We start from the raw sequence: 19473 nt of genomic DNA, 5'->3' as shown, positions 1-19473 counted from the left end.
CTATACCTGGGACTGACGGACCGAACAGTGGATATTATTTCAGCGGCCCACAGACAGTCCACCAAAAAACAGTACTTGGTGTCATCAAGAAATGGGAAAAGTACTGTCACAACAATAACATCACCCACAGATCTATGAACATCCCGTCTGTTCTGGAATTCCTGGCAAGCCTCCATTACGATGAGAGGCTCAGTCATAGTGCCATCAACTGTGCCAGAAGTGCTCTGTCAACATACCTGTGGCAAGGAACAGAGCGGCATTCTGTTGGGACACACCCCCTGATAACCAAACTCATGAGGGGCATTTTTAATGTTAATCCCCCAAGAACCAGGTACTCCCAAATATGGGATGTGAGCATTGTACTGACCATGTTAAGAAACTGGTCTCCACCTACAGCTCTGTCCCTACAGAAACTGACTATGAAAACAGTCATGCTGATGGCCTTGGTCACGGCACAAAGGGTCCAGTCGCTACAGAAACTAAGGCTGGACAACATGACTATTTTGTCTGGAAATTTAACTTTTCACATCAATGAATTTGTCAAACAGAACAGACAGGGGTCAGCAGGCCTAAAAATAGAATTCAGGGCCTACCCGACAGATGATCGTCTCTGTATTGTAACACACTTACTATTATATATGGAGTATACTAAGATCTTCAGAGGCAAAGAAATGGCACTTTTAATCAGCTACAAACAGCCACACAAAAAAAGTGACAGTCCAGACCATCTCGAGATGGCTAAAACAGGTCCTAATAAAGGCTGGAGTAGACACTAACATTTTAAAATCTCACTCCACCAGGGCTGCAGCTACATCGGCAGCTATAAAGTTGGTTGTTCTTATGGACCAAATCCTCAAGACAGCAGGATTGTCAACGGAGAAAACTTTCCAACGATTTTATAACAAACCAGTAATTGAACCTGGAACATTTGCAGAAACAATTTTAAGTTCTGTAATATGATTTTACCCCATAAATAGGGGCTATAATTTGGTGTTAATAAATTTATCGTTGTTTTTCAATATCGTATTGATGTCTAATGATGTTAACAATATTCTCCCCATAATTAAGGCAGATGTGATGCATGGACTCGTATCCACGGCATGAAATCACAGAGCTTTAAAATCTTCATGTAGTCACTCATGTGACTCCAAAGTAAAATAGTAAGATTAAACGAGAACTTACCAGTTTGAAGTTTGATCGTTATTTTATGAGGAGTAACGTTGAGGGAATACGTGCCCTCCGCTCCCACCCTTGATCATATACTCAACTGGTATCTCTTCTCTAATCTTACTATGTTTAGTCATTACAGTTATCTGTGATTTCACACCGCTGCTTTGAAGAATGACACGCATACATCCTGGCGGGGTTCTTCACGTATTCCCTCAACGTTACTCCTCATAAAATAACGATCAAACTTCAAACTGGTAAGTTCTCGTTTAATCTTACTATTTGTTATCCTTATTGGCTTATCAATAAATTTGGTAAAGCTAAATAAAATCACTCGCAATGTAGAATTATAAATCCCCATGTGATCATCCTTTTCTTTGTCATCATTTAACTCTTTAAACATCTTCCTCATCAGTCCCACACCCTTGTTCTCTGCATATTATTTTCAACAATCATTTATTCAAATGCAATAAAAGCTGTTGCAACTTTTGTTTCCACTACCCTGTCAGACAATGTATTCTAGATTATAACAATGCTGTATATTTAAAACAAACGCCTTACTTCAGTCTGAAGAAGGGTCTCGACCCGAAACGTCACCTATTCCTTCGCTCCATAGATGCTGCCTCACCCGCTGAGTTTCTCCAGCATTTTTGTCTACCTTCGATTTCTCCAGCATTTGCAGTTCCTTCTTAAAACTTACCTTTGATGCTTCCCTTATCATTAATATTTAACTGTGCCTTCTGGTTATTGAAATTTGCTATAGTGGAAACAGCTTCTGATTATTTACTCTAAAGTTTTTCATGATCCTTTGCCCCTTTTTTTCTTTCAAGAGAACAGTGCCAATAGACAGGGCTGCCAACTCTCACGCTTTGAGCCTGAGACTCACGCCCTCAAGCAAACTCTCACGCCCTCACGCTCGTCAGAAATTTCTCACGCTCAGTGGTGAGAAATTTTGTGATCAACGAAAATTTCAAAACTCGGATAAACTGCATGGTCCGCGGGTGTTGGAGAGCAGGGGCTGCGGGAGGGATGGAAGCAGAACCAGCGGCGGGAACAGATGCGGGGAGCCGGGGCGGACGAGTGTTTGCCGGGGCTGGTGTGTCGCTCGCTGCAGCTCTGGCCATGGAGCACTCCGGGCAGTGCGAGTGTCCTGGGCGTCGGAGGCGTCGGAAGCGTCGCGCCGCTGCCGTGAGAGTCTCTGTGCCAAAGGGACAGACTCTCAAAGGGAGGTGGAGAGAGAGAGAGGGGGGAAGGAGACAGGGAGACAGTGGGGGGAGAGAGAGGGGGGTGAGAGGAGAGAGAGGGGAAAGACAGGGGGGGAGTGAATGGAGAGAGAGAAGAGGGAGAGGGGGGGGGAGAGAGAGGGGGGAGAGTGAGGTGGGAAAGCGGGGGGAAAGTGAGAGAGGGGTGAGAGGGAAGAAAGAGGGAAGAGGGAAGAGAGAGAGGGGGTGGAGAGGGAGGAGAGGGTAGGAGAGAATGGGAGAGAGAAGGGGAAGAGAGAGGGGTGGTAAAAGAGAGAGGGGGAAGATGGGGAGAGGGGGAAAGAAAGAAACGGGGGAAAGAGAGAGATAGGGGGCCAAGAAAAAGAGATAGAGACAGAGGAGAAAGAGAGGGGAGAGAAGCCAAGGGGAAGAGTGAGGTAGGAGGGAGAAATGGGGAAGAGAGGAGGAGAGAGGGGGGAAGAGAGTGAGGTGAGAGGAGAGACAGAGAGAGAGGGGAAAGAGAGAGGGGAGAGTGTGTGGAGAGGGAGAGAGAGGGGGAGATAGAGAGGGGGAGAGAGAGTTAGGGGAAAGAGAGGGGAGAGAGAGAGGAGAGAGGGGACAAGAGAGGGGGAGGGGAGAGATAGAGGGGGAGAGAGAGAGAGGGGGGCTTGAGAGGAGAGAGAGCGGAAGAGAGGGGGGAGGGAGAGAGAGTCTCTGAGTCGAATTTGCCCAGGTGACCGGCATGGATCAGGCTGTGGCTCGGTGCATCCTGGAGGACAACCAGTGGCTGCTGGAAGTAAGTACCAAGCACTGGGTTGAAACGGTGGAAGGTAGTGGACTTCAAATGGGGGTGTTTGGAGAAAGCATCCTGCTTGCCTTCTAGATTTTCACTTACTGTAACTGCAGGAAAAATGTTCCCGATGTTGGGGGACTTCAGAACCATGGGTCACAGTTTAAGAATAAGGGGGGGGGGGCAGTTAGGACTGAGATGAGGACAAACTTTCTTCACGTAGAGAGTTGTGAATCTGTGGAATTCTCTGCCAAAGAAGGCAGTGCAGGCCAATTCACTGGATGTTTTCAAGAGAGAGTTACATTTAGTTCTTGGGGCTAACAACATCAAGGGATATGGGGATAAAACAGAAAAGAGGTACTGATTTTAGATGAATAGCCATGATCATATTGAATGGCAGTGCTGGCTCGAAGGGCCGATGGCCTATTCCTGCACATATTTTCTATGTTTCTATGCTTGAGTATATGGCAATAAAACTCGATCACTTGATTTTGAAGCATTCATGCATGGTGGAGGTATAATGTAGTCATAGAGTGATACAGTGTGAAAACAGGCCCTTCGGTGCAACTTGCCCACACCCGCCAACATGTCCCAGCTACGCTACCTACTTTTGGTCCATACCTCCAAACCTGTCCTATCCATGTATCAGTCTAACTTTTTCTTAAATGTTGGGATGGTCCCTTCCTCAACTACCTCCTCCGGCAGCTTGTTCCATACACCCATCGCCCTTTGTGTGGATAAAGTTACCCCTTAAAAAGTTACCTCTTAAAAATACTTCATACAAAAAACATTGAAATCATACTTCTACAGTGCACTAAAACATGATTTAATACATCATTTAATTTAAAACATGAGGTATTAAAAATCAACACTGCTGGAGACTTCGTGGCTGCAGTGGATGGCCATGTCGTCTTTAGTGCTCGGACTAGACCTTCGCCTTGCACAGTGTGTTGCTGCGTCGCCTTTCCAGCCTTTAAAGATCATAAAGATCTTCCGCCTGGTCCGCCAAAGTCAAGTCAAGTCAAGTCACTTTTATTTATTTAGCACATTTAAATAACAACTCTCGTTGGCCAAAGTGCTTTACATTGGTGGAGGTACTAACGTTATACAACAGTGGTTCATAGATTAAATACATACATCACTACATACATATACATATATCCCTCGCTCAGAGGACGTCAAGAAAGGCTTGGGAGTAGAGATGAGTTTTAAGTCTCGACTTAAAGGAGTCGATGGAGGGGGCAGTTCTGATGGGAAGAGGGATGTTGTTCCACAGTCTAGGAGCTGCAACCACAAGCACCTGAGCTAATGCCTAGACCGCGGGATGTTCAGTAACCCCAAGTCGGCCGATCTGAGGGACCTGGAGGTGGAGTGGTGGGTGAGAAGACTTTTAATGTAGGAGGGGGAAAGCCCATTAAGGGCTTTGTAGACATAAAGGAGGATCTTGAAATTTATTCGGAACCGCACAGGGAGCCAGTGGAGAGAGGCCAGGATCGGGGTGATGTGGTCCCTTTTTCGGGTGCCTGTCAGGAGTCTCGCTGCGGCGTTTTGGACCAGTTGCAGGCGGGACAGGGAAGATTGGTTGGTGCCAGTGTAGATGGAGTTGCAGTAATCTAGGCGGGAGGAAATAAATGTGTGGATGATCTTTTCGAGGTCATCAAACTGGAGGAATTGTTTTATTTTAGCTATCGTCCGAAGCTGGAAGAAGCTAGCTTTTACCACGGCATTGACTTGTTTGTCAAATTTCAATGCTGAGTCAAATATTACGCCAAGGTTTTTGACATGAGGTTTGAGTAGTGGGGTAAGGCTTTCAAGGCTGCCTGCTATCGTTTTGATTGAGTCCAAGGGGGGGAGAAGGATGACCTCAGACTTTCGTTTAGTTGGGGGAAGTTCTGGGCCATCCAACACTTTATATCCTCGAGGCAGCAGATAAGGTTAAACAGATTTGATTGTTTTTTGGGCTTCGGGGGGAGATAGAGTTGTGTATCGTCTGCGTAGCAATGGAAGGAAATGCCGTGCCTTTGAATGACTTGGCCTAAGGGGAGCATATACAGGGAGAAGAGAATGGGGTCAAGGATGGAACCTTGTGGAACCCCACAGCAGAGATTAGCTGGGGAGGAGAAAGAGTTGCCTATGTTAGTAGAGAAACTCCTACCTTTGAGGTAGGAGATGAACCAGCTCAGGGCAGTGCCATCAATACCAACCCTGTACCGGAGACGGCCAATTAGGATGGTGTGGTCTTAGGGCTCTGGTGGTGTCATTGAGCTACGGCCAGCCTTTAGGCTTAGGCTTTTTCATTTTAAGAGGAGCAACAGAATCCAGAATGGAAGAGCGAGTGGTATTGAATAGAGAAATGAGGTAATCTGTGCTGAGATGGAGGGGAGACGCCTCAATAGTGCAGATGTCGGGGGCGGCTATGAGAGCCTCAGAGAACTTACTGGCAGTCGAAGAGTTTACGTAGTGGGAGTAGCGAGCAGGGAGATGGGATTTTGAGGGAGAGAAAGGCAGAGATATATCGAATATAATAGCACTATGATCAGACAGACAGGCATCAATAATATCTGTGTTACAAATTGGGAGGTATGGCCAAGCTTGTGCGTGGGTCCAGTGGTGAGTAGAGACAGATTGAAGGACTCAACCAGGTTCATAAATTCACTCACAAGAGGCTTTGTGGGACAGCAGACATGAATGTTAAAGTCACCAAGAATCAGGACCCGGTCAAATTTGGGCAACAAGCTAGCGATAAGATCACCAAATTGTGAGATAAAGTCCTTATTCGTTTTTGGTGGGCGATACACAAGAACAATTAAAAGTGGACAGGTTAGACCAACTATGATTAGTTGATGTTCAAAACTGGAGACGTTGATCAGTGTTCAGAAGGTGGCAGTTGAAATGCTTCTTAAACACAGTGGCTAGGCCCCCACCGCGACCTGAGAGCCTGGGCGAGCTGAAAAAGTTACAGTTATCAGGACAGAGTTCCAGGAGTGGAGCAAGGTTACCGGGATTAAGCCAGGTTTCTGTGATTAGTAGGAAGTCCAATCCACGTGCGGTGAAGAAGTCATTGAGGATGAAGGTTTTGTTCAGCACTGATCTCGCGTTGATCAGGGCCACTTTTGCAGGTGAGTTGTGGTCCGATAGCGGCCCGAACCCATACATCCATCAGGAGCCGAGCGAGGACCGAACGGTAAGTGAAGCCTTGTCGGAGGCCCAGTCCGAGGCCCAGTCCGGGGCTCAGTCCGGGGTTCAGTCCGGGGTCTTGTCCGGGGCCTCGGATGAAGATCTCGACGATAGAGGCTCGGCTCTGTCCGGGGCTCAGTCCAGGGCTTCGTCCGGGGGTCGGTCGGGGGCCTCGGATGAAGATCTCAATGACCGAGGCTTGGATGTCTAGTAGTGCTTGCCGTTCGTACGCCAGCTTTGACTTCCTTGCTTTTTAACTCTGTCTCAGTTTATAAAACTGGGGATCTTGCATGTTTTTTTAAATTTCAGTCATTTCTTATCTTGCTCCTTCCAAAGGCTTGCATATATATGATCTCAGAACCATCCTCTCATGCACCATTTAGTTAATATTGACTCTCTTCCTTCTTGCTACAAACATTTACTTTACACTTCCCTGCACAACATTTCATCACAATTTCACAACGTTGTCCATGTTCGTCTGAAAATTGTTTTACCATCCTTCCGACATTTAATGATATGAACAAGATTTGTGTCATCTTCCTTTGTAATTATGCCCTACACGCTAATGTCTAGGATAGTAATGTGATATTGGGCTGTGCTACTGTATACTTCTCCCCACTTTGAGAAGAGCAGTTCAACACTATTTATTCATGCTACTTCTGCCTCTTAATCCAATGCATTTCCATTACTTAATGTCCATTATGTGGTTGTTTATCAAATGCTTTTAAAAATCTATATGCACATAAATATCATCACAAGAGCTTCAATAACTCTTTCTTTTGTCTTATTATGCAAGTTTCCCAAATATGATTTATCCAAATGGAATCAACACCTGCTGCCATTAAACATATTTTGCCAAGTGGCAATAAGATTTAAGATTGAATAAGTTTTAGAAACATAGAAAATAGGTGCAGGAGTAGGCCATACGGCCCTTTGAGCCAGCACCGCCATTCAATATGATCATGGCTGATCATCCAAAATCAGTACCCCATTCCTGCTTTCTCCCCTTGATTCCGTAAGCCCTAAGAGTTATTTCTAACTCTCTCTTGAAAACATCCAGTGAATTGGCCTCCACTGCCTTCTGTGGCAGAGAATTCCACAGATTCACAACTCTCTGGGTGAAAACGTTTTCCTCATCTCAGTCCTAAATGGCCTCCCCTTATTCTTAATTTGGGATGTTAGCTCCCTCTCCGCTTTTTTACCACGATAAAAGGAAACATTTCTCAATTCTTAACAACTTCAACATAAAATATTTTATTTTTTATTTTGGTCTTCTCAATTTTGAGAGTGAGCAACACTGCAGATCTTGAAAAATAAAAAAATATATTGGGTTAACTCTGTTTCTGGATTTCCAAAAAATATATTTATATTAGTTTTAGCAAAAATAACTAAATCTTACATTTCCCTTTATAATCAGTCAAAATGAATTTAAAACCAAATATCACTATTTTCTATTCATGTTTACTCTTTTACAAAACTTGCTGAAAGGCAGAAATTGTCCCCCCCTGCGTGATGTAGATCAGGAAATGTTATGCAACCTAAAATTAGTTCTGCTAATTAAAACAATTATAATAATCATATATTACAACAGCAAGTTATGACAGGAGTCAGTATAACTGTCGGGATTAATCAGGATGCTGTTGCATTGGTAATGCCTTCTTTACGGTTTCATAACTGGAGTAAACATGATGTCAGGTCTGAGGTATAAACTCTTGCCTCAGGAAAGGGATTTCACTGAACAGCCCTGAAATGTGGAAATGACTTTTGTAACATATATTCCTGTTGTGCTCTATTCCACAAGGAAGAGGGAAATGTTGCCTAATCCACAACACCATACAAGAATAATCTGCTATTTTAATTTTGTCTTTAGTCTGGGAGTTGTATTCAGTGGAGGTTTATGTAAATGCAGAATGGAAATTTACGCACAGTAATATAGTCCTTATATTTTCAAGCGATCGATTGTTTTACCTGTTCTGTACCTTTTGTTGCTCTACTGTTATAATAAATGAACAGTTCTGGGCATTTAAACAAAATGACTAACAATTATTTTGTTATTTTTAGAATTCTTCCACTCTACATTTACACCATGTGCTTATTTATTGGGATGTGTTCACTTATTCCATGGAAGTCCTTGGGAGAAAATCCAAAGTCCCACTTGGAGAAATGCAGAAGGTCCTGGTGGACAAACCTGCTGTTTATTAACAACTTCATTTTGATTGACCAGCAAGTAGGTATTTTCTTTAAAAAGGAATGGATGGAATGGAATGGAATACTTTATTGTCACATGTGACAAGGCACAGTGCAATCCTTTGTTGCATGCCCAAGGTATACAAATAGTGGCCACCTAAGGCGCTGACAAGTTACAAAGCACGCCGGCTCCGCCTTTGTTATCCACACCCCCTCTCCCCCACACCGGTTCCCCCATGCCAGGTCCTCCATTGTCCATCATTCTCTCCCCTCACCCCCCGTTGTCCATTGTTCTTCCTCCTCCCTCACGGCGGTCCCATCAACCACGGGTCGATTGATCATTTATGGTTTGTTAAAATTAAACTGACCTGAGATTTAAAGTTAGACAAAAATACTGGAGAAACTCAGCGGGTGATGCAGCATCTATGGAGTGAAGGAATAGGTGACTTTTCGGGTCGAGACGCTTCTTCTGACAAAGTTATTGACAGTACTGACAATGAAGACAAATGTAGGTCCCTCACAGTCATAAACAGATGAATTTATAATGGGAAACAAGGAAATGGCAGACCAGTTAAACAAGCACTTTGGTTCCGATTTCACTAAGGACGACACAAACAATCTTCCAGAAATACGAGGGCACTGAGGATCTAGTGGGAAGGGGAACTGAAGGAAATCCACATTAGTTGGGAAATGGTGTTGGGTAAACTGTTGGGACTGAAGACAGATAAATCTCCAGGGCCTGATGGTCTGCATCGCAGAGTACTCAAGGAGGTGACCCTAGAAATGGTGTCCCTCGCTGGAGTCAATTATTAAAGAAGTAATAGCAGCGCATTTGGAAAGCATTCCTGGTCTGGTCAAAGTCAGCATGGATTTATGAAGGGGAAATCATGCTTGACTAATCTTCTGGAATGTTTTGAAGATGTAACAAGTAGAATGGATAAGGGAGAGCCAGTGGATGTGGTGTATCTGGACTTTCAAAAAGCCTTTGACAAGGTCCCACACAAGAGAATAGTGTGCAAAATTAGAGCACATGGTATTGGGGATAGGGTATTGACATGGATAGAGAACTGGCTGGCAGACAGGAAGCAAAGAGTAGGAAAGGGGTCCTTTTCAGAATGGCAGGCAGTGTCTAGTGGGGTGCCGCAAAGCTCGGTGCTGGTTGTTTACAATATATATTAATGATTTAGACAAGGGAATTAAATGTAACATCTCCAAGGTTGCGGATGACACAAAGCCAAGAAACCACAAGAATTGCTGACTTGTTCCTACTTTCCAATCCTACTTTTCCTTTTCCCCACCATGTGGTATAAATACCAGGGGCAATAATAGAATGTACAATACATACATTGTTAATCTTTTTTAGGAGATAGTTTCAGACCTGCATTTAGGTAGTGATACTGGATATTAGCTTTGAACCCCGTCTCTGAAGGGTTGTGTATACTATTTCAAGGTGCTTTTCCCAACAGGAGCTCCTATTACCTTTCAGCCTTCTTTATGTCCCAGAAGAAATGAATTATACTCCTGACTGGCACCATTTGCAGTCTGGGTGGCACATATTCACTGACAAAGATCTAAATGTATTGGAATTAAATTGGCAATTGGGTGGGAACAGCAGGGAAAGTGTCTCAAATACCTCGGAAAGAACTGCCAATGCACTTTATCTGTTTATTTATTATGTGTATATATGGTCTATGGTATATACACACACTGAACTTTTATCTCCCGTTCTGTATTATGTTTACATATTCCGTTGTGCTGCAGCAAGCAAGAATTTCATTGTCCTATCCGGGACACATGACAATAAAAACTCTCTCTTGACTCTTGACTTGACTCATGAAGATAGACACAAAATGCTGGAGTAACTGAAGGAATGGGTGATGTTTCGGATCGAGTCTGAAGAAGGGTCTCGACCTGAAACGTCACCCATTTCTTCTCTCCAGAGATGCTGCCTGTCCTGCAGAGTTACTCCAGCATTTCGTGTCTACTGTCTCAAATACCATGCAGTTTGTCGAAATGGACAGAACATTTGCCTGTCCTCTTCTATGTCAGAGTTTGCCATGATAAGTTGCAAACCTGGAGTATTTGAACTGCATTCCAAATTTACTGTTATTTCTGCATTTACAGTACAGTAAACCCTCAATATTACAGACCTCTTTATGATGGATTTTAGTTATAGTGGACAGACCTACCGTCCTTCACCTCCAGGCTGGGCTGCCCAAGTACTTCCTCTCCGGCCGGTTCCAGGCTGGGCTGCCAACACTCTGCTGCACTGCTTCCCCAGCTGCTTCCAGGCCAGACCTACTTCCGCCACCACTGGCCCACACAACGTCCTTGGCCACTTCAAGACCGCGCCTGCTGCCGCCACCCCTTTACCTGCACTCCTGACGTCTGTGGGCCGCGACCAATGACTCCTCCGATTTCCGCCTCTCCCCCGGATACCAGCAGGGCAGGGCTGTCAACTCACCAAATTCCAGGCCCAGTCCCAGACTGAGGGTCTGAAGTAAGGTCACGAACCGAAACATCACCTATCCTTGTTCTCCAGAGATGCTGCCTAACCTGCTGAGTTACTCCAACACTTTGTGTCCTTTTGTGTATTAACCAGCATCTGAATTTCTACTACTACTACTACTTATACAATTATGCTCTATTACTAGGTTATAAGTTTATAATGAACACCATTCCCCACCAGTCTGTTATAACAAGGGTTTACTGTACTCATATTCCAGGAAAGGGCCAAGCTTTTTGTTATCCAAAGAAATAGAATTATCTATTTGTGATATGAAATAACTTATCATAGACTCTGTCGTTGCAGTGCATGGGTTGGACCTGGTACCTTGCAAATGACTTCCAGTTTCATATCACAACTCCCATCTTCATATTTCTGCTGTTCAGGTAAGCACTATTAAATACTTACACCATGATTAGAACAATGGAGGGTCTGGCAAGGGGGGACCGCCGTGGGGGAGGTGGCTGCTATTTGTTTACATTGTGTATGCAAAGAAAGAATTTCACTGTGCCTAGACACATGTGACAATAAAGTATTCCTATTCCCATATTTTGATATAAATGTATATTGTCTACTTTAGCTTCTAAGGTCATAAGGTCATAAGTGATAGGAGTAGAATGAGGTCATTCGGCCCATCAAGTCTACTCCGCCATTCAATCATGGCTGATCTTTCAAGAGAGAGTTAGATAGAGCTCTTAAACATGGCAGAGTCAAGGGATAGGGGGAGAAGGCAGGAACAGGGTACTGATTGTGGATGATCAGTGCTGGCTCAAAGGGCCGAAAGGCCTATTCCTGCACCTATTGTCTATAGTCTACCTCTCTCTCCTAACCCCAGTCTCCTGCCCTCCCCACAACCTCTGACACCTGTATTAATCAAAAATCTATCTATCTGTGCCTTAACACGAAGCTGGGGGGCAGTGTTAGCTGTGAGGAGGATGCTAGGAGACTGCAAGGTGACTTCGATAGGCTGGGTGAGTGGGCAAATGTTTGGCAGATGCAGTATAATGTGGATAAATGTGAGGTTATCCATTTTGGTGGCAAAAACAGGAAAGCAGACTATTATCTAAATGGTGGCCGACTAGGAAAAGGGGAGATGCAGCGAGACCTGGGTGTCATGGTACACCAGTCATTGAAAGTGGGCATGCAGGTGCAGCAGGCAGTGAAGAAAGCGAATGGTATGTTAGCTTTCATAGCAAAAGGATTTGAGTATAGGAGCAGGGAGGTTCTACTGCAGTTGTACAGGGTCTTGGTGAGACCACACCTGGAGTATTGCGTACAGTTTTGGTCTCCATATCTGAGGAAGGACATTATTGCCATAGAGGGAGTGCAGAGAAGGTTCACCAGACTGATTCCTGGGATGTCAGGACTGTCTTATGAAGAAAGACTGGATAGACTTGGTTTATACTCTCTAGAATTTAGGAGATTGAGAGGGGATCTTATAGAAACTTACAAAATTCTTAAGGGGTTGGACAGGCTAGATGCAGGAAGATTGCTCCCGATGTTGGGGAAGTCCAGGACAAGGGGTCACAGCTTAAGGATAAGGGGGAAATCCTTTAAAACCGAGATGAGAAGACCTTTTTTCACACAGAGAGTGGTGAATCTCTGGAACTCCCTGCCACAGAGGGTAGTTGAGGCCAGTTCATTGGCTATATTTAAGAGGGAGTTAGATGTGGCCCTTGTGGCTAAGGGGATCAGAGGGTATGGAGAGAAGGCAGGTACGGGATACTGAGTTGGATGATCAGCCATGATCATATTGAATGGTGGTGCAGGCTCGAAGGGCCGAATGGCCTACTCCTGCACCTAATTTCTATGTTTCTATGTTTCTATGTTTAACAACATCCACTGACTTGACCTCCACAGCTTTCTGTGGCAAAGAATTCCACAGATTCACCACCCTCTGACTAAAGTTTAGTTAATTGTCTGTGTACTGAGGTACAGTGAAAAGCTTTTGTTGCGTCCTAACCAGTTAGCGGAAAGACTATATATGATTCCAATCTCTTCAATTAACTCCATCTACACTTCAAGCTGCCTCGTCAAGGCCACCAGCATTATCAAGGATGAGTCTCAACCCAGTCACTCCCTCTTCTTCCCTCCCCCATTGGGTAAAACATATAGAAATGTGAAAACGCACACCTCCAGATTCAGGGACAGCTTCTTCCCAGCTGTTATCAGACAACTGAACCATCCTACCACAAATAGAGAGCGGTGCTGACCGACTATATACCTCATTGGAGTCCCTTGAACTATCTTTGATCAGACCTTTCTGGCGTTACCTTGCGCTAAACGTTATCCCCTTACCATGTATCTGTACACTGTGAATGGCTCTATTGTAATCATATATTGTCTATCTGCTGACTGGTTAACATACAACAAAGCTTTTCACTGCATCTTGGTACACGTGACATAAATAACTTGTAATCATTAAAGATTTAGGTTTATAATTGTCACACGTACTGAGGTACATCGAAAAACTTTGTTTAGCATGCTATCAAATCAGATCAAATAAAATACATAAATGCAATAAAGTCAAACTCGAGAATTATAGATAGCACAAAGGAGAAGATATAGAGTGAATAATATAGTTCTCAATGTTGTTGCTCATCTGTTCCATAGATAAAGTTCAATGTCCATAATGGGTTAGAGCACAATCAGTCAGTGCCCTAGCTTATGGAAGGACCATTCAGAAGCCTGATAACAGGGGGGGGGGGGGGGGGGGAAGCTGTTCCTGTGTCTGGTGGTCAGCACTTTTGAAATACCTGTATTTTCAGCCGGATACAAGGAGGGAGAAGAAGCAATGATTGGGGTGGGACATGTCTTTGATTATGTTGGCTGCTTTTCTGAGGCATCGTGAAGTGTAGATGGTTAATAGTTAAGTCTGGAGTAGATTTTAAGTAGACAATAGACAATAGACAATAGGTGCAGGAGGAGGCCATTTGGCCCTTCGAGCCAGCACCATCATTCAATGTGTTCATGGCTGATCATCCCCAATCAGTACCCTATTCCTGCCTTCTCCCCATATCCCCTGACTCCGCTATTTTTAAGAGCCCTATCTAGCTCTCTCTTGAAAGCATCCAGAGAACCTGCCTCCACCACCCTCTGAGGCAGAGAATTCTACAGACTCACCACTCTCTGTGAGAAAAAGTGTTTCTTCATCTCCTCAAATGGCTTACTCCTTATTCTTAAACTGTGGCCCCTGGTTCTGGACTCCCCCAACATCGGGAGCATGTTTCCTGCCTCTAGTGTGTCTAAGCCCTTAAGAATCGTATATGTTTCAATGAGATACCCTCTCATCCTTCTAAACTCCAGAGTGTACAAGCCCAGCTGCTCCATTCTCTCAGCACATGACGGTCCCGCCATCCCGGGAATTAACCGTGTAAACCTACGCTGCACTCCCTCAATAGCAAGAATGTCCTTCCTCAGATTAGGGGACCAAAACTGCACACAATACTCCAGGTGTGGTCTCACTAGGGCTCTGTACAACAGTAAAACGACCTCTTTGCTCCTATATTCGATTCCTCTTGTTATAAAGGTCAACATGCCATTCGCTTTCTTCACTGCCTGCTTACGTTCATAGACTGATGTACAAGGACCCCCAGATCCCGTTGTACTTCCCCTTTTCCCAACTTGACACCATTTAGATAGTAATCTGCCTGTTTTTGCTACCAATGTGGATAACCTCACATTTATCCACATTAAACTTCATCTGCCATGCATCTGCCCACTACCCCAACCTGTCCAAGTCACCCTGCATTCTCATAACATCCTCCTCACAGTTCACACTGCCACCCAGCTTTGTGTCATCTGCACATTTGCTAATGTTACTTTGAATCCCTTCATCCAAATCATTGATGTATATTGTAAATAGCTGCGGTCCCAGCACCGAGCCTTGCGGTATCCCACCAGTCACTGCCTGCCATTCTGAAAGGGACCCGTTAATCCCTACTCTTTGTTTCCTGTCTGCCAACCACTTCTCTATCCACGTCAGCACTCTACCCCCAATACCATGTGCCCTAATTTTGCCCACTAATCTCCTATGTGGGACCTTATCAAATGCTTTCTGAAAGTCCAGGTACACTACATCCACTGGCTCTCCCTCGTCCATTTTCCTAGTTACATCTTCAAAAAATACCAGAAGAATAGTCAAGCATGATTTCCCCTTTGTAAATCCATGCTGACTCGGACGATCCTATTATTGCGATCGAAATGTGTGGCTATCTCATCTTTTATAATTGACTCCAGCATCTTCTCCACCACCGATGTAGAAACATAGAACATAGAAAGTAGGTGCGAGAGTAGACCACCAGGTCCGTCGAGCCCGCACCGCCATTCGCTCATGGCTGAACACTAAACAGACACACTTACCCACAAACAGTAGACACAAGACACAGAACACAAGACACTACCCTCCCCTTTATACCGCTATCACCCCTCTCCACCCCAAGAACCTCGTGATCTCCTGGGGGAGGCAAAAAACCGGATAAAAACCCAGGTCCAATTCGGGAAAAAAATCCGGGAAATTCCTCTCCGACCCCAATCCAGGCGATCGACACTTGTCCAGGAGATCACTCAGGTCTTACTATACTAACCATACCTAGGTCCATATCCCTGCCCTCTCCCCGTAGCCCCTTATCCCCTTGGCAGCTAAAAAACTATCTATTTTAGACTTAAATATATTTAACGTTTCTGCTTCCACTGCTCCCTGGGGCAGTGAATTCCATAAATTAACCACCCTCTGGGTGAAGAAGTTCTTCCTCATCTCAGTTTTAAAAGAGCCCCCCCTTATTCTGCAACTATGTCCCCTAGTTCTAGTTTCCCCGATCATTGGGAACATCCTCGGTGCATCCACCCGATCAAGGCCCCTCACGATCTTATATGTTTCAATGAGATCGCCTCTCATTCTTCTAAACTCCAAAGAGTAGAGTTCCAGCCTACTTAACCTTTCCTCATATGTCAATCCCCTCATTGCAGGAATTAATCTTGTAAACCTTCGCTGCACTGCCTCCAGGGCTAGTACATCCTTTCTTAAGTATGGACCCCAGAACTGTACACAGTATTCCAAATGTGGTCTCACTAATACTGTGTACAGCTGCAGCAAGACCTCCGTGTTTTTATACTCAATCCCCCTAGCAATAAAGGCCAAAACTCCATTGGCCTTCCTGATTGCTTACTGCACCTGCATACTAACTTTTAGTGATTCATGTACTAATACCCCTAGATCCCTTTGCGTTGCATTACAACGCAGCTCCTCCTCATTTAGAAAATAATGACATAATGTCAGGCTAAATAGTCTATAATTCCCCGTTTTCTCTCTCGCGCCTTGTACAAGTAGGTTTTAATTTTTGCCAGGGATGTTTGGCTGGGAGAACCTACTTGTACAATAGGTGTGGATAAGAATAAGCTATTTTTTAGCCAAGGGATTACAGCAATGTAACCCTTAAATCCACAAGTAAATGAATGGCATTGTCAGAGCTAATATTGCAGGAGATGTTGGCATTGTTTCCTGCTTTATGATGCCCCATTGAGGGACAAAATTGAGAGATGATGCAAAGGTACTGAAGCGTGCATTCTAAGTCCAGGGATGACCTTTGCAGACCCTGGCAGCTTCCAGATCCACAGTTTTGTCCACGGCAGATGTTGCAGCAGATGGTCCAGATGCCACTGGAGCCTCTGGTCAACTGTAACATTTTCAATCAGAGCTCCTCTGCCTTTAGGTATTAGTATGATGCAAGGCAGGTTATGCTTGCACCTTCTAACCACATAGACTCTGCAGTTGCTTTATAGTCTGCTTTTGACTGCACCCAACATCCCATCCCCAACACCCCATCCCCAACACCCCATCCCCAACACCCCATCCCCAACACCCCATCCCCAACACCCCATCCCCAACACCCCATCTCCAACACCCCATCCCACCCTGCTGACACACAAACAATCAATTCCTAATCAGTCAATATTCGCCCAAACACATGCTGGAGAGCAACTGAATACTCATGAACTAAAGAGAAAAGATGGAAAGCAAGCTCAGTATGCAATTTAGTCATTTGGTGGAACTTTTTGAAAGCACTACTAAGTACAATGCATTTTCATTCAAGCCTTTTGCATTTCTTTAGAATTGGTCAGTAATTAGTCTGTGACATTCTACTGTAAATTGCACGAAACTGCATGGGCTTTTAAGTTTTAGGGCATCAATGGAAAATAAGGCTAAGGTTTTTGATAATGTGGCAGAGGGAGAAAAGTTTGATATTGTGTGGAAAACGTCCCTCTACTTACCTACATAATCTCAAATTCATTGCCACAGACTGCAGTGGAGGCCAAGTCAATGGATACTTTTAAGGCGGAGATTGACAGCTTCTTGATTAGTAAGGGTGTCAGGGGTTATGGGGAGAAGGCAGAAAAATGAGTTTGAAAGGGAAAGATAGATCAGCCAAGGTTGAATGGCAGAGTAGACTTGATGAGCCAAATAGCCTAATTCTGCTCCTAGAACTTATGAACGTATAAATGAACCTGTCATGGTAATAATTTATGTGTGGTAACAGTAGTAGATGGGAGTGACTATAACTGACATCACTCATCAGCATGATCAAAGTTGGTGTTTTGAATATATTACGGAGCATGCAATTTTTCTATTCTTATTCAGGAACAAAGTGCTAATGTTTGCCCTGGCAGGATTTCTCTTGATGGCCTCTTTTATCGTTACTGCTTTAATCTCATGGTTCTTCAAATTGCCAATAGGACTTCACATAGATGCCAGGTAACCTCCGAATCCAACTACTACTATTAAGACGTCTGAAGAAGGGTTTCGGCCCGAAACGTCGCCTATTTCCTTCGCTCCATAGATGCTGCTGCACCCGCTGAGTTTCCCCAGCAATTTTGTGTACCTTCGATATTCCAGCATCTGCAGTTCCCTTTTGAACACTATTAAGACGTTAATAGCTCGGAAAAGTCTTGAAATTCCCATCAACAATATTAGGAGGTGACTCCTGAGTGTATTCTGATAATGTTCATTGTTTTAAAGAAGTGTTATCCTACCTATTTTAACTTGGTTAATGGCCATAATGTTTCTTGGGGTGGGAGGAAGAAAGGAAGTGGCGGAGACAGTGGGCTGTGGGAGAGCTGGGAAGGGGAGGGGAAAGAGGGAGAAAGCAAGGACTACCTGAAATTGGAGAAGTCAATGTTCATACTGCTGGGGTACATAGGGAGACGGATACGTACCAAATGCAGGCAGGTGGAACTAGCATGGATGGGACTTCATGGTCAGCATGGGCAAATTGGGCCATAGTTTCCATGTTTCCATGCATTACAACTCCATGGAAGATTAATTGGATAAATTAAGGGCCGTGTAAGTAGTCCTTGAATTAAATTAAGAAGGCTAAATTAAGATGAAATTGAACCAATTGAAGTGGTTTTAGGAGAATCAATGAATAACTTCCCTCCTGGTGCAGTGCAAGAGTATGAAAGCTAAAATGCAGCCAAAATATCAAGATAAACTTGTTTCAACTGCAAGGTCTGGATTTATCTACTGAGTCCCCTTAACTTCAAGCCATAATTTTAATAGAGCACTATAATCCTCAAACAAAATACATTTCCAGTTAAGCATAGCCATTTTTCCAGGGTCAATAGACAATAGACAATAGGTGCAGGAGTAGGCCATTCGGCCCTTCGAGCCAGCACCGCCATTCAATGTGATCATGGCTGATCATCCCCAATCAGTACCCCGTTGCTGCCTTCTTCCCATTTCCCCTGACTCCGCTATTTTTAAGAGCCCTATCTCGCTCTCTCTTGAAAGCATCCAGAGAACCTGCCTCCACCGCCCTCTGAGGCAGAGGATTTTACAGACTCCCCACTCTCTGTGAGAAAATTGACCTCGTAACAAAATAGAGGTTAAAAAATATTTAGTCATTTGTGAATCCAGGCCTAGTTGCAAAGGTGCAAGAGTCAAACCTTGGAAGTGATTGCATGAAGAATTATGCAACTACTCATCAGTATCACAAGACTGAGTCACAGTCTCGTGTGGCATGGAAACAGGGCATTTGGCCCAACTTGTCCACACCTACCATTAGGAATCCCTTCTGTATTAATCCCATCCCCCAAAACCTGGTCCATAGTCCTCCATGCCCAAGAGATTCAAGTGCTCACTTGGATACTTGTTAAATGCCAACAACAACTCAGCTTCATCCATTTATTCAGGCTCTGATTACAGCTACTTATCACACTGGGCAAAGAAAATCCTTTCTATCATATACCTTCTAAATCTCTTGCTCATTACCCAGAATCTATCTCCCCTTGAATCAAGGAAAGGTTCCCGGCAGTCTATCCTATTTATATCCCTCATAATATTATACATCTCAATCACAATCCCTCTTGGTCTTTTCTGCTCCTCTCCATATAACTGGACTGCTCAATCCCTGTCTGCGAGATACATCTGATGAGCAAAGATGGTAGAT

General features: G+C 44.3%; 1 protein-coding gene across 1 annotated transcript in view; it reads left to right on the top strand.

The window, feature by feature from the left end:
* LOC116984677 (O-acyltransferase like protein-like) overlaps positions 1–6547 on the top strand; it is a 43888-nt gene extending 37341 nt beyond the window's left edge. Inside the window, exon 7 of the mRNA XM_033039010.1 lies at positions 6069–6547. Coding sequence (XP_032894901.1) covers positions 6069–6547 — 479 coding nt within the window. The remainder of the gene's footprint in view (positions 1–6068) is intronic.
* Positions 6548–19473: the final 12926 nt, after the last annotated feature.

Source organism: Amblyraja radiata, chromosome 1, assembly GCF_010909765.2.
Source record: "Amblyraja radiata isolate CabotCenter1 chromosome 1, sAmbRad1.1.pri, whole genome shotgun sequence".
NCBI lineage: Eukaryota > Metazoa > Chordata > Chondrichthyes > Rajiformes > Rajidae > Amblyraja > Amblyraja radiata.
This window is presented reverse-complemented; position numbering and strand designations above follow the sequence as displayed.